Genomic DNA, 14,173 nt, shown 5'->3' with positions numbered 1-14,173 from the left:
GGTGATCAAACTATCTAATCATGTTTATACACTAAACTAATTCCGGTTTACCTCAAATCCAGAATAATTTGAATTGAGCAAGGCAATTCATTATTTGCAGAAAGCACAAATATAAACTGCTTCAAACCTCTGAGCTTCAAGTCGAAGCTCTAGGGAAAAAGCAACACATGAACTCCCTAACAGTATATATGCGAACGTCTAACAGGGAGAAAAAAAAAACATATGACGATTACAAGCACATCTATCACTTCATTTATTGACAGAGAACTAAAAACTACTCATTTCCAAAGTCTACACTTCCATTCTTGGAGCCAGTACTGGTGGGGACGAGTTCTCACTTTCACGTAAACTTTGAGATGGATTTATCGTTATAACATGATGTGCCCCATCGATGCCTGATACTGGATTTACCGCTCCCTGCGAAGGTAATTCTTGCGTCTCTGGGGTCACTCTAGGCTTAGCATTCTTAAAGTGTGCTAGGGATGCTAGTTTATGAACAGCACCAGCAATTTCCTCTGTACATTTGACAACTTCAAACAGTAGAGAAGCTACTGCTCCTGCTTGTAGTATCTCTAGGTAATCGCAGTGTTTAGACAAGCTAGATCTGATTACAGCTTTGAGGTTTTCAGCAGCAGCTTTTGAGTTCGTAATGTGAGGTTCTGCTGCTGATGATTTAGTCATTTTTCGGACTCCAGATGCTAGTTCCTTCAATGCTTTCCCACATTCTGAGCTAATAACTGTGCATTCCCCTTGAATTATACTTCGAACTTCTGGTGGTGACTGTAAGATTACCAAAACGCAAGTTATAATAGACCTACTAAATTGGTATTGAAATGCATATATAACATTTAGACATAAATTGGTGAAAGGGTTTCATAATCATACTTGGATCTCAGAGGTAAGGTAGTGGTTGAGAGATTCAATTTTGAAAGCGCACTGGCGAGTTACGCTCCCAACTTTCAAGTACTCATTCCATGGATGACGAAATCTGAACTTGCCGTGGCAGGGTTCCCATTTTGCCAAATTGGCCTGGACAATAAAAGTTAAATAATTCAGAGTGGAATTCAAACATAAAAGTCTTGGTGAGAAAGTTATAGAGGATGAGAAAGGTATATAATTCTCACCATGATTTCTTCCTTGCTACTTGAAGTTAAAACACTTTTATATCCCTGAAGAGATGATGACTTGTTTATAGGCTGTCCTTCCTCAGATATTTTAAAGTATCCGTCTTCAAATCCTGAAAATAATTAGTCTTAACTGGCTAAGTTTTGATGGTTCCTGATAGTAATAACGAAAAGAAAAATCAAACAACGTAAGATAGAGGCAAATACTAATCTAACTGTGCTCGTGTCTCATAAATGTATTTTCCTTATAGTAGGATGCACAAGATTTTCCTATAAAAAGGGGAAAAATATATGTTCTGCTAAGGTTATTTAAGGTTAGATTCCTTTTGTTACTTTAGTAGGTTCCAAGTGCAAATGATATTTTTTCTGCAGTTGAATCACCTATCATAACCTTTGCAGGCATTGATGAATGTTATATCTAACTTTGAATATTAGTCTTCATATAGGCAGCATAAAACCACTGTTATATTTTAGTATATGTACCTTCCAAGAAATTCCCAAGCTTTTCGATGTTGGTAGCAATGTGATTGTGAAGATCCACCCCAATCCATACCGGACATATGAAAGTGCATACAAATACAGCAGCACAGCTTCCAAGGACAATTGTCGATAGCCTCTCGAATCCCATTCGTATAACCTCTTCATCCCGATAACCAGACACCGAAATCAAGCAGAATGTCAATATAAATACCATCAACCCATAATCATACCTCGCCTTAAGTTGGGGAATGAATCTCAGGAATGTTACTATTCCAGCTGCAAAGAAATTATAAGACGATATAATTAGTTGATTTATATCATAAATACACATAATTAGTACAATAATCAATTTTCTAATTATTGTTTCTAATAGTATTATATTATACCTATTATAAAAACAAAGAGAGCAATTAGTATAGGCTCCCCAGTCTCCCCAGAAAGAGTTGCTAAGCGATGAGCCCCAATGCCAAGAGCACCAGCTGTTAAAGTTGCCAACATTCTGTTCAAACCTTTTCCTAGTGTTGCTCCTGAAATTGTTTCATAGCATAATTATCAAATATTAGAAATTACAATCAAATCTATTCGTTAAGACTTAAATTATGAGAGCTTACAGAAGTTGCTTACCAACAGAAAATTCAAACACAACCACAACAGTTAAAATAGCCCACATTGCATCAAGGCCAAAGCCGTCATAGAGTGGTTTAAAGTAGTAGAAGAGTGACACAAAAGTTAGAGCTAGTCCCACTTTAAAACAATGAATGATCCTTCTTGGATCCTCTTTGCCTAAGTTCTTTAGCCTCAGGGCAAATCCAACTATTTTACCCCATAGTCTTTTGGGAAAGGCTAGGGATCCTGCAGCGTTCTCATGGTTTGAAGATACCATATTATTGCTATCAAGGAACAAAATATTGGGAGCTGCAGGAAAAAGAAGACAGTCAGGGAGCACAATAGTTAGACAGGTGAGGATGCCTTGTGGAGTGAATTCTGACAAAGCGAAGAAGTTTATTTATAAGTGAACCATGTTGGATGGTAACTTCAACTGTGCTTATCAAATCATATTATAATCAGCTATTCTGGGTTAAGCCAATTAGTTAAATTAGGGTGCTCAGTCGATTGCATCTGAGTTCAAACTATCTCACATTGATTAGAATAATTTAAAATATCACTTGTATATAAAAAAGAGAGAACTGTCACTTAATACTATAGTCTAGTGATCTTCTTCTTCACTTGTAAGTGGTCTTAGATTGGATTTTTATCAAAGACAAATTTGAACCACAATATTATGGCTGACCCATTGTGAGGCTTAGCATACTCCCCACCCTCTTAGCATAGATAATATCGTTTTTTTAAGAGAGAGAGAGAGAGAGAGAGAGAGCCTAATTGTTAGGGCGTAGCTAGGTAAGGGGTGGGGTACGTCCTCGGTTCGATGCACCTCCTTGTATTATTATTATTATTATTATTTTAAATAAATGATAAAAATGGGAGAGATTTGATTTTTGAACTCCTTTTTATTTATATATCAATGTTTAAAATTTAGAATTGAATGCTTAATCAAGTTGGCTACAACACTGTTCATTTCTCTATACTCAAGTTCGAATCCTTTTCTCTAATTTAGAATTTAACATAAAATCAACTTTTCTATATAATGAATATAAAATTTTCTATATAAAAAAAATTAACAGTGGTACAAAAGGGAAAGATGAATGTATGAAAATCGTTTCAAAATAAATGGAGATCACTTGTGTTTTCTTCTAAATGTAATTATGTATAAATGTTTCTACTACTTGTCTTATGAAGAAAATTTTGGAGCATTACAATTGCAATTCACATTAGTATAGTTACTATTCTAAAAATTCCCACCTAAGCCCTGTCTAGGTGCTAAGTAGCAGGCTACTGCTCTGATTAAATCTTATGCGTTTCAAAATGAAGAAATGACACCTAGACCTGCCTAGGAGCCAACCTAATCTATCTAACACGCCTAGGTTGCGACTCTCATTTATACATAAAATAGATAACTTTCATTTTGCATTTTTTTTTCATTAAATTGTAAGAGACTTGTTGAATACTTGGATGAACACTTTTTATATGTTTGTTCCCCATATTTTAGTATATTCTAATACTTTATAATCTATATGTCATTCTATTTTGTAATTTATATCACTACAATTACACATTTTTCAAGTATAAATAGAAATTTATTTATATATTATATAATAAATTCAATTAAAATAAAAAAACCGCCTAGGCCACACCTAGATGCTTAACGCCTTTTAGGACCTTAAGTACGATGGACGTGTGAAAAAAATTGAAATTCCACTATAAAACCAAATGACATAACACAATTTCTTATAAGTCCTTGCATGATTTAATCCATCACCGATGTAAGACTTTGTCATCACATTCCCAGATAGTATCTAGCCATGTGATCTACGAGACAGCATAGCAAATCATAATAATTGACATGAGAACCGATCATAATTTCAGTTGTCAATTAGCAGATTTTCGGAATGTTTTTCCCAATAGAATAAGAAAAATAAATAAGAAAAAGAAAGTTTTGCTATATAATGTTTGTTTTTATATCGCAACGTGCAAGCCTTGTAATTTTCCTTTTTGATTTGGAATATCTGTATAAAATTCTTTCCATTTTTCTAGGAGTTGAGAAATTACTAGAAAATGCTCGAATTGTGTCATGTTTATTGAGCTTGAGGTGAGAGTGAAGTAAGAAATATAACTTCACTATTTTTTAATTAATGTGATCATTATTTAATTTCATTATCTGACTGAAATTTTATTTCTTATTCTCGATATTCATCCATGGTACATAGAGACACGCCTTATTTGACTCGATATGCGTTATTATATTGCTTCATTTGTCTTGTGTTGCTCAGAAGAGAATATAAGAAATAATAATTGTACCTATGTAAAAGATAATCCCTATAATTTGAAATAAATTGAAATAATTCTATAATTTGAAGACTCCAATGCACGCGAAGTTTTCGTCTTGTTCACCGCTGGATCCACCAGCAACCACAAAATAAAATCACGTTAGGTCAAAGACAGACTACTTTGACGTATAGTCTCTCTTCGAGAAGCCCATGAAGAACTATTCTCTCTTCGAGAAGCCCATGAAGAACTAGAGTGGCAAGGCTATTAATTAACTTATTTGCACGTAGTCTAAAAGAATAATTTATACCAAATGGGAATAAATTTGTACCAAATGGGTTAATCACTACCCTGGTATTTAGATTAATAATAGGAGAAATTAGGTTCTTATCCCTCTTTTTACTACTTCATTGATTAAAATCTTATTTATTTTTAATTTTTTATCAAGGTCCTTAGGTATTAATAAACGTCATTAATTACTTCAATAATAATAAAATATTTTTTATTTCTACCTATACTCATTTAGTGTTAAAAATGTTACATTTGGTATATTTATATTTATGGATAAATTTTTTATCATATATTTTTATTTTTAGTTTGTACCCATTTTTAATTTGCAACCCTTTTTCAATTTGTACCAATTTTCTTTTCTATTTTAATTTGTACACGTATATTACTTTCTTTGTGCCCATATTTTTTAATTTATTTGTACACTTTTTAAATTTTGCTAAATGTATCCATGCTAATTATATGTATTTATTTTATGTTTTAAAATGTATCAGTAGTTATTTTTTAAAATATGTTAGTAATTTTGTGGGTACATTATTTCTTGCTATAATTTTGGGAAGAACAATATTACTCTAATATTTATTTTTAAGTATTTATTATATTTTAAAAATATTATTTGAATTTGTTTAAATTTCATGGTTTGTGGAACATTAAATGCATAAATGCATGAGTTAAATCTCTTAATGATGTTAAGAACCTTGATCTTAACAAGGTTTCAGTCTAACAATTAGGTTGATTACAGACTGGAACCAAAATGAAAATTAGGTTCTCATCCCTCTTTTTTCAACTCCATTGATTGAAATCTTATTTCTTTTCAATTTTTAATCAAGGTCCCCTGGTTTTAATAAACATCATTAATTATTTCAATAATAAAATATTTTACATATCAAGATAATTAAATTTTATTTCTAAATTATTCATTTAGTGTTTAGAAACGTTACATTTGATATATTTATATTTAGTTTGTACCCATTTTAATTTGTAACATTTTTTTTTAAATTGTGCCTTTCACATCCCAGTCTCGGCTCCGCCGTAGCATGATATTGTCCACTTTGGGCCCCAGCCACACCCTCATGGTTTTGTTTCTGGGAACTCACATGAGAACTACCCAGTGGGTCACTCATCCTAGGAATACTCTCGCCCGAACTCGCTTAACTTCAAAGTTCTGATGGAATCCAAAGCCAGTGAGTTCCCAAAAAACCTCATGCTATAGGGAGGGGAGTATGTACATATAAGGCACATCACCCCCTTTCAAATTGAAATACCTCGACCTGAGTCGAGGCATACTGGCCGTCACATGAGGGTGATGTAGCCTAGTGCGCAACAGAAGTGATAGTAACAAGAATATGTGAATAAATAAATAAAAAAACAAACCTAAACTTATTTAAACTACAAATAATATATATATAAGTGCGTGGAAGTGACCAAAAACCAAATACAAGTATTCATAGCATAGGCAATCCAACAGTGCAGTCAAACTGAACAAGTACTAATTATACAAACAGGGAGAAGATCCCTACATTTATTTATGGAAACGTCAGAACCGCCAGATAGTCCTCGTGAGCCACAGATACGAACAGCTGCCTAGGACCTGGAGGGGCGCAAAACAGAAGGGTGAGTGGGCAAAAACAAAGCTTTCGAAAACATAGTTATTTTTTCAAACATAATAATCCCTAACTGTAAAACCTGTATAGTTCCCAGAAAAATAACAATACTACGTAAGTAGTAAAATGAATGCACAAGGGCAGTGAAAACCAAAATATGCCATGTCATAACATTTCAGCACTAAAACATGTAAGCCAGGTGTAGAATCAATATAAAATAACATGTCAGTCGGAGTCACCTAACTTGACTTGTACAACTAGACCTATAGCTCATCAACCTAGGCTAGCACATGAATCGGAGTCACCTAATGTGACTTGTACGACAAGGCTAGGTGTAAATATGTACGCTCAAGCGTTATGATCACGTGAAGGCTGTGCGATAAATCGTGGTCACCTATGAGTCGGAACCACCTATTATGGTCTGTACGACAGGCTGACACCAGACTTGGATCCAAGGTGAGAGTGCGGTGTGGGAGGTGAACAATAACGTGAAGGACTGTGCCCTGGCCAGGGCAAGAGCACTAACACCGGGGTGCATCAATGATAAGCTCTAAAGGCATTTATGCATACCAATGTAAGGCAACCAACTAAACCATATACTAACTCACTTGGAGCTTACCTAGGCCTCCACAACATCATTCAATGTAATTGAATTCATAACAATGCAATGTGTATACATATCATGCATACTTGACATGGCACTCAAGGCATAATTCATTTTAAAACGCTTTCTAGAAACTGTAAAGCATATACGTATATATATATATATATATATATATATATATATATATATATATATATATATATATATTGAAAACAAATGCCTACTCACTTATAAGTAGCAGGATCATAGCCCCTTAATTTGGCTTGTCCACGCTTGTCCTTGGGGTACGTCTCACCTATATGCGATACAACTATTTTTACATTAATTAATTAGCACATATACAAAATCTAGGATTAACTTCTTATAGCTTGCTCAAATGAAAGGTTTGAATATATGAACGTGATCTACTCGACGATACGAACCCACATAAATTTTCAGAAATATTTTTGGACACCAGAAGAGCCCTTATGCGCCGGCCACGCATATGCACATCCACGGCACATTGACAGAAACCCTAACAGAGTTAGGAATATTCTGTCAAAATAGGTGAAATATTCCGTTAAATGGTAATGGCGTTACCTAACGCCGTTAGAATATTCCAATAATGTTAATGGAATATACCTTCTTCTTCTCCGGTCACTCGCCGATCTCCACCGCTAGCTGTCATCTGCACTCTCCGGTTTCTAGAAAATTTTCAAAAGCTTATATCTACTTCAATTCTTAACCAAATTCCATGAAATTTATATGGATTTGAAGGTCTTGAAGAGTAGAACACGTTCGTACCTATTAGAAGTCCAAAATCCAACGAAAAATGATTGAAAAATTCCTTGGAAAATCCGGCGAACTTTGCACCCTCTCAAACTTGCCTATTCCGACGTCTACTCCACTCCAAAACTACTCCAAAGTGTTAGGGAAGCTGAGTGGATACCTTTCCAAGTCCTAAAACTCCTTAACCTTGCTGGGATCGCGTCAGAGTAAACTTGGCTCCTCACCGAAGCTTCTGGTTTTCGAGTTCCCAACGTTCGTTTGGTGATCAAATGGTATCACTAGGATCGTGAGGCCACAGGGAACACGATGATGTAAAGCTCACGTTCAATCTGTGAGGTTTTGATGGGTTTGGGTGTAGGTGTGTCACGGTGCAAAGGAAAAAGAAGGGAGAAGAGTCGAGAAGGAGAAAGAATGAGAGTGTATATGTGTGTGCGTATGTGATTGGGCAGAAGAAAAAGAGAATGCCAGTTTTAATTGGTCCAAAAACAATGGGCCACATATCTGATTAGGCTCAAGAACATGGGAACTTTAATAATTGGGTAAGGGATGCACATAAGGGTCAACATCCAAGAAAAAATACAATGCTATTTACCCATTTACGTATTCAAATAATCGTAACTTTTTCATTACGATTCCGATTCGGGCCTAACTCGTGTCAATGCATTTGTGACGTCGAGTACGTTTTAATTATGACAATGGAAATAATAATTTAAAACTGCTTATGTACATCCACATCACTAAGCCAACGAGGGTATATTCGTCACTTTACACACTCAAGGAGAAAATTATATAATAAATTGGGATGGGTCGTCACAGTGCCAATTTTCTATTCAGTTTTAGTTTGTACCCATATATTAATTTCTTATTATGTCCATATTTTTCATACTTTTATTCGTACTCCTATTTTTTTGACCTTTTATTTGTACCCATAATTTATTAATAATGTACCTATTCGTCTTTAAAAATGTACCACCTTGTTATATGTAAAATGTATTGAATTTTTTTTTTGTAAGTACCACCTCTTTTAAGTAATGACAAATCATGGGTTTCATTTAAGTATAATTTCTTTTAATATTTTCAACAAATTATGGATTTTATTTAAAATCTCATTAATATAAATAACTACAAATATCAAATTTTAATTTAAAATTTATAATAACCTACATAGAAATGCATTATTGCATTAATTTCAGGGACTTCAATCAAAAACAAAAAACAAACAAGGTTTCAATAAAAGAACGTTGATAAATAAGGACTGCATCCAAAGTCACCCTTATTTAAAATTCTAAATACATAAAAACAAATAAAAATAAACAACTTTAAAAAGGATGATTTTGTGTAAAATCAATAAAAAGTTTCAATATGAACAATATTTATGTTAATTATAAATAGATCAATCATGTATTGTGATACTTAAATGCATTAAAATAAACAAAAATTACAAAATTTACCACTTCAACTAGCATTCTCTTTCTTCTAGTTTATATATTTTGGAATAAGTTAATACGGATCAGACACTGCAGTGCAGTGTCTGTTTCCTAATTCTTTTTTTTTTTTTTTTTTTTTCATTTGGATTCAAACAATACGTTGCAATGTTTATTTATTGGTTTCGCTTTTTCCATCACTCACACGCCTCCTACATGTTCCTTTTTACATTTGGATTCAAACACTACAATGCAATGTCCGTTTCTTGGTTTAGTTTTTTACTTTTGGATTCAAACACTGCGTTGCAATGTCCATTTCCTGGTTCTATTTTTTCCATCACTCACACATCTCCTACGCTTCACAGCTCGCGCAACTCTTGATTTCTACTATAATGCAGTGTCCATTTCCTGGCTTAGTTTGTTACATTTGGATTCAAACACTGTAATGCAACGTCTGTTTCCTGGCTTTATTTTTTACATTTAGATTTGGACACTCTAATGCAGTGTCCATTTTCTGGTTCCTTTTTTTTTTTTTTAGTTAAGCGAACTCCTCTGTGTAAACGAAGGGCGAGAGAGAAAGAGAGAGTCATAGAATATTCATGTTCTAACTATTTATAGGATTCTGATCCTCTTTGAATCAGTTCCATGGGGATAATCCAACGTCCAAAACCTTTTCCCCTTCCTCTCTTCCCCCTCAACTTCTCTCTCTCCCTCACCGTCACACCTCACCGTTGTTAACAATGTTACAACTTGTTCATCAAAATATTGTATTTTATTTTTAAGACATGTGAAACAACTATTTTGTCCCTGAGTGGGTTTCTTAATTAATTTTCGAGCTGCGCTAATACCAAAGTAAGTAAACAACCTCTAGTAGCTAGGGGTCGAGATGTTGTTGGTCAACAAATTAATGCGACTTATGAAGTACAGCAGCACACAAGTCCTTAGTTTTTTTTTTTTTTTTTTTTTCCTTCTAATTCTAATTGTCTAGTTGATTAAAAATGCATATATACATAATTAGTTAACCCTTCCAAATGGCCTAGAAAATGATAGTCCTCAATACTGAGATATACTATAAGACCAATAAGTTGATTCGAGATCTCGCTATCAACCAAATGTAACTATAAATGTAATTGTCATTGTAATTGTTATTGTTGCTTAAAATAAAATATAACTACCTTGGTGCCCAAAGAATCCTCTTACTATGATGCAATTTAGACCCATTAATTGCATCCCTCCCAATAACTAAAAAGTGTATCCTGCCTGAATCTAATTGGGTTTGTAGCAATAGAACTAAAAGCACTCTTGAATGCAATAAAAAATTATTTTCCTTGGCACAGTTGGGCCATCTTGGAATTGAACCATATTATAATCTCTAAAGAGCAAGGTGCGTTTGTTAAAGATTGTTTAATATCTGATAACATAACCCCCAAGGAAGTTATTCATGTTCAAGCAAATTTCAACAATACCATTGTGTATCAATTTTAGTAAGCTATTCAGTAGTTCCTTTTGGATGGGTCTATTTTAGTGCGTTTCCACTAAGGTAACCGGTTAGGTTGACTTTGGAAACGCTCCTAAGGACTGGTTGGAGAATGAAAAGTGTCCACGAACTTGATTTTGAAGTGTAGTTTTCCACTCTATTTTCAACTATATATAACAAGGGGTTCTTTTCACCTTTCCCTCATAATACTTGTACGCTCGAGGTTAATATCCTTATACTTTCTTAAGTTTCATAATTATATTCTCGTACGTTAGTTCAACGTCGAAAATGAAATTTGAATCGAAGTTGCGAGGACTTAATTGTAAATTTATGATTAATGGAGGAGCAAATTCGTAATTCGCTTAAAATAATTTTAAGTGAGGTTATAACCCACTCCGGTATTCTCTCTTCTCCTTCATTTTTGAAACTCACTCTCTTTCTAACCTTCCAACACTCTATCTCTCTCTCTCTCTAAGCTTTGAGAGCTTCATTCTTGCTTTCACTTCGATTCCCTCACCAATCTAGCTCCAAAATCATATATTTGACATCCTTGAGACTCAAGGAACACGAATATGGTCTTGCATGTTGCATCAGAGCATCATAGGGTGATCCACCATTAAAGCCAAGAGCCTTGAGCTCTATTCTTGAATACCAGGTGAGATTTCTAGTTTAACCTTTATATTTTTGGGTTAAATCTTGTCTGGAGTTGGTTTGTAATGAAATTTAGGGGCTTAAACCTTTGCAAATCATCTGTGCTTTCATGTTTGTCTCCAGCATCAAATTTCTGCATTTTGCCGTTGCGTTTGAGGTTAGCTATGGCCTGCAATGCCTCTAATCTCTAAGTACTTCAACCTTATTGGAATGTGGGGTTTGGGGTTCGTTAATCCAACTCTAATCCATGCATGCATTCATTTTTTTGTTTCTAGTTTCCGGCAAGAAAATGAGGACGAACTCCGGAAAGTTTGAAGTCTATTTCCCTCCAAAACCTGTTGCATGGTGTCTTGTTAATATTTGAATATTGGGCTTTAATAAAGGAAGACCCAAGGATGCCTACTAAAAGGGAGACTTGCCCGAAACCCAGCATCGAGCCTAGAGTAAGTTAAAGTCTTCTCAACCAAAATACAAGCCACGTGTCTATGGGTGAAGTGACAAGTGATGGAGACTAACCTACTATCTGCTAAAAAACACTTTCCAGTGGCATCACAAGTAAAAAAGTTAATGACTCACTACCCTCTAAGTGCTTTTGGGCAAGAACAAAAGCTACAACATTCGGGCCTAATTGTCTATAAAAGGAAGAAGAGACAACAGGGACAAGGACACTCAACCAATCAAACAAACTTACAAACTCTGCTCTTAAGCCAACTTTGCATCCAAAAGCTGAAATCAACCCAGATTTAGTCCTTTTTAGTGATAGTTCCCTGAAAAAACTATTTCTTGTCTAGTATAAAATCTTTGCTACCTCCTTTAGTGTTGGAGTGTCGATTCCCTCGTGTAAACTTGTTTACCATCCTTCCCTTTTTAGCATACAAACCTTGTAAATTCAAGAAAAGTGACTGCAAAAAGTTCAACCTTGCTAGCCAAGGTGAAATCTTGCCTGAAGCTCTTTGCTTGCTTTCTAAATTAGTAGCTCTATTGCTTAATACATTATCCAGCATGTATTCAAGTTTTTTTTTTATTTTTATTTTTTTTAAGAGTCTTATTTGCATCTGGATCTGGTTAGCTTGATGGATATGTTTTCATTAAATGTCATCTAGAACCAAACAAGTAACTTAAAGGGCTCTGGACTCCCTTCATTAAAACATACAAGACTATACACTAAAAAGTCCTTGTTTACAAGGTAAGAAAAAACTTAATGTGGACTTAACCCATCCACGACAATCCTTTGATAACAAGAAGTTTGAATAACTTGGGGTGCAAGTAATCAACTTAAAACACACTTGTTCTACATCTGCTATACTAAGATAGCAGTGGCACGCCTAGCACTTAGTTAGTTTTGATTGCAAGCCTCAAGGCCTATACCTAAGGCCCCACAAAGGTACCTTTCAAAACTAACTTTGTTCTTTTCTTGTAGCACATCAACAAGTAAGAGCCCGACTACACATCCAAAGTGCCAATCCCTTGGGGAGCTGTGCTAAGGTCTGAAGAGCCTTCTCCAGAGAAATCTTTGCCTAAACAATTACCGTCTCCTTTTAGTTCTCCCATGATCTGCTAATTTGAATGGGAAATAAATGGATGAATAGATGAGGCCACCTCTACTCTATCTATGGAGTCATCCTTCCGGATTGGTCTATCGAGCACAGGGCAGTAATGCTAAAGAAATGATGAAAAAGGCAAGTCCTGAGAAGGAACTAGCCATTCCCCTATTTTCCTTACTTGAGGAGGAGAAAGTAAAAGGAAATGAGAAAGTAGGGCCTAGAGCCAGCCAGCCAATACTAGAAGAAATCCTGGAGAGTCTTGCATGGCCCACTATTATCATCACTAAATAGTAGGGGCAAGCCGAGCAAGAAAGGAAGAAGTATGGAATGCCCTAATTAATTGGTGAATCCAGCAGGAAATGTGAGCTCACAACTGTGGATAAACCTCCTCCTTATAGGCCACCACCATTGGCTAATAAGGGAAGAGGGGCCAGATGGAGGAAGCTTGAACCAAAAAAGGAAATTTTCTCGAGCAATGATCGTAGCTCGAAGTGGGAACCTCCTTATACCCCACCTAATAATACAGCCAACTAGCAACTCAGAGATGAGTTAGCCGAGTTAAGAAGAATGGTGCTCCAGAATGCTCAATCTCAGGCCCGCCCATTGTTTAGGATCACCTACTAGAAGTCATATCTTGAGTATATTGATGAACAAAATCCTTTTCCCTTCAACTTTAAGATGCCCGCGTTTCCCACTTTTAGTGGAGAAGATGGCAGTGTGTCCTCTAGAGATCACATTTTCAAGTTCTCCAACCATTGCGTGGCATTTAAAGTCAATCCTAATTATAAGTTAAGATTGTTTGGGAACTTGTTAGTTGGTCTAGCATCTCAGTGGTACTCTCTGTTCACCTCATCCTAATTTTATTGCTGACTAGGAGCAACTAGAGATGGCTTTCCATGAACAGTTTTATAGGGTAGAGCTTGAGATAACTATCAATGATCTAGTGGAGGTGAAGCAATATGAGCATGAGTCTACAGAAGATTGCATGATGAGGTTTAGAAAGACAAGGATGAGGTGCCAATTCCCTATCAATCATGCCTAACTTATATCCATTGCTCAGAAGGCACTAAAGCTACCTTTAAGGAAAAAGTTTTATGATGTACAGTTCAGTGAACTGCAAGAGTTGGTGATTGCTGCTACAAAGTATGAGAAGCTATTGATTGAAAAACAAGTGAAACACTCATCCAAGGTGCCTCATTTCTACAAAAATAAAGTTGCAATTCACTAAGTAGAGTTTGAAGAAGCAGAGCCAGAAGAAAGTGACAGTCATGGAGGAGAGGGAATTGAGATGTGTGCAACATAGATGAACACATTTTTTAAACCTTT

The 14,173-nt window shown here is 35.2% G+C and overlaps 1 protein-coding gene across 1 annotated transcript; it reads right to left on the bottom strand.

Moving 5' to 3' along the window:
* Nucleotides 1-215: 215 nt before the first annotated feature.
* On the bottom strand, nucleotides 216-2,535 carry LOC103960738 (aluminum-activated malate transporter 2-like). The gene is made up of 6 exons (XM_009373216.2): nucleotides 2,229-2,535; nucleotides 1,991-2,131; nucleotides 1,608-1,880; nucleotides 1,125-1,237; nucleotides 886-1,029; nucleotides 216-780 (listed from the first exon to the last, which is right to left on the bottom strand). The coding sequence occupies exons 1-6, from the start codon at nucleotides 2,485-2,487 to the stop codon at nucleotides 292-294; spliced, it is 1,419 nt and encodes a 472-aa protein (XP_009371491.2). The 5' UTR covers nucleotides 2,488-2,535; the 3' UTR covers nucleotides 216-291.
* Between the last annotated feature and the right edge of the window lie 11,638 nt (nucleotides 2,536-14,173).

The sequence above is a fragment of a genome, unplaced genomic scaffold (genome assembly GCF_019419815.1).
Source record: "Pyrus x bretschneideri cultivar Hongxiangsu unplaced genomic scaffold, Pyrus_bretschneideri_v1 Contig58, whole genome shotgun sequence".
NCBI classification, from domain to species: domain Eukaryota; kingdom Viridiplantae; phylum Streptophyta; class Magnoliopsida; order Rosales; family Rosaceae; genus Pyrus; species Pyrus x bretschneideri.
Note: the sequence above shows the minus strand (reverse complement) of the source record. Positions and strands in the feature narration are given on the sequence as shown.

Excerpts from the sequence above, each read along its gene's own strand:
- LOC103960738 (XM_009373216.2), bottom strand. The coding sequence starts at position 2,487 with ATGGTATCTTCAAACCATGAGAACGCTGCAGGATCCCTAGCCTTTCCC. Across the intron at positions 2,132-2,228 it reads TGTGTTTGAATTTTCTGTTG|GAGCAACACTAGGAAAAGGT; the intron begins GTAAGCAACTTC and ends AAACAATTTCAG. Across the intron at positions 1,881-1,990 it reads TCTCTTTGTTTTTATAATAG|CTGGAATAGTAACATTCCTG; the intron begins GTATAATATAAT and ends ATTTCTTTGCAG.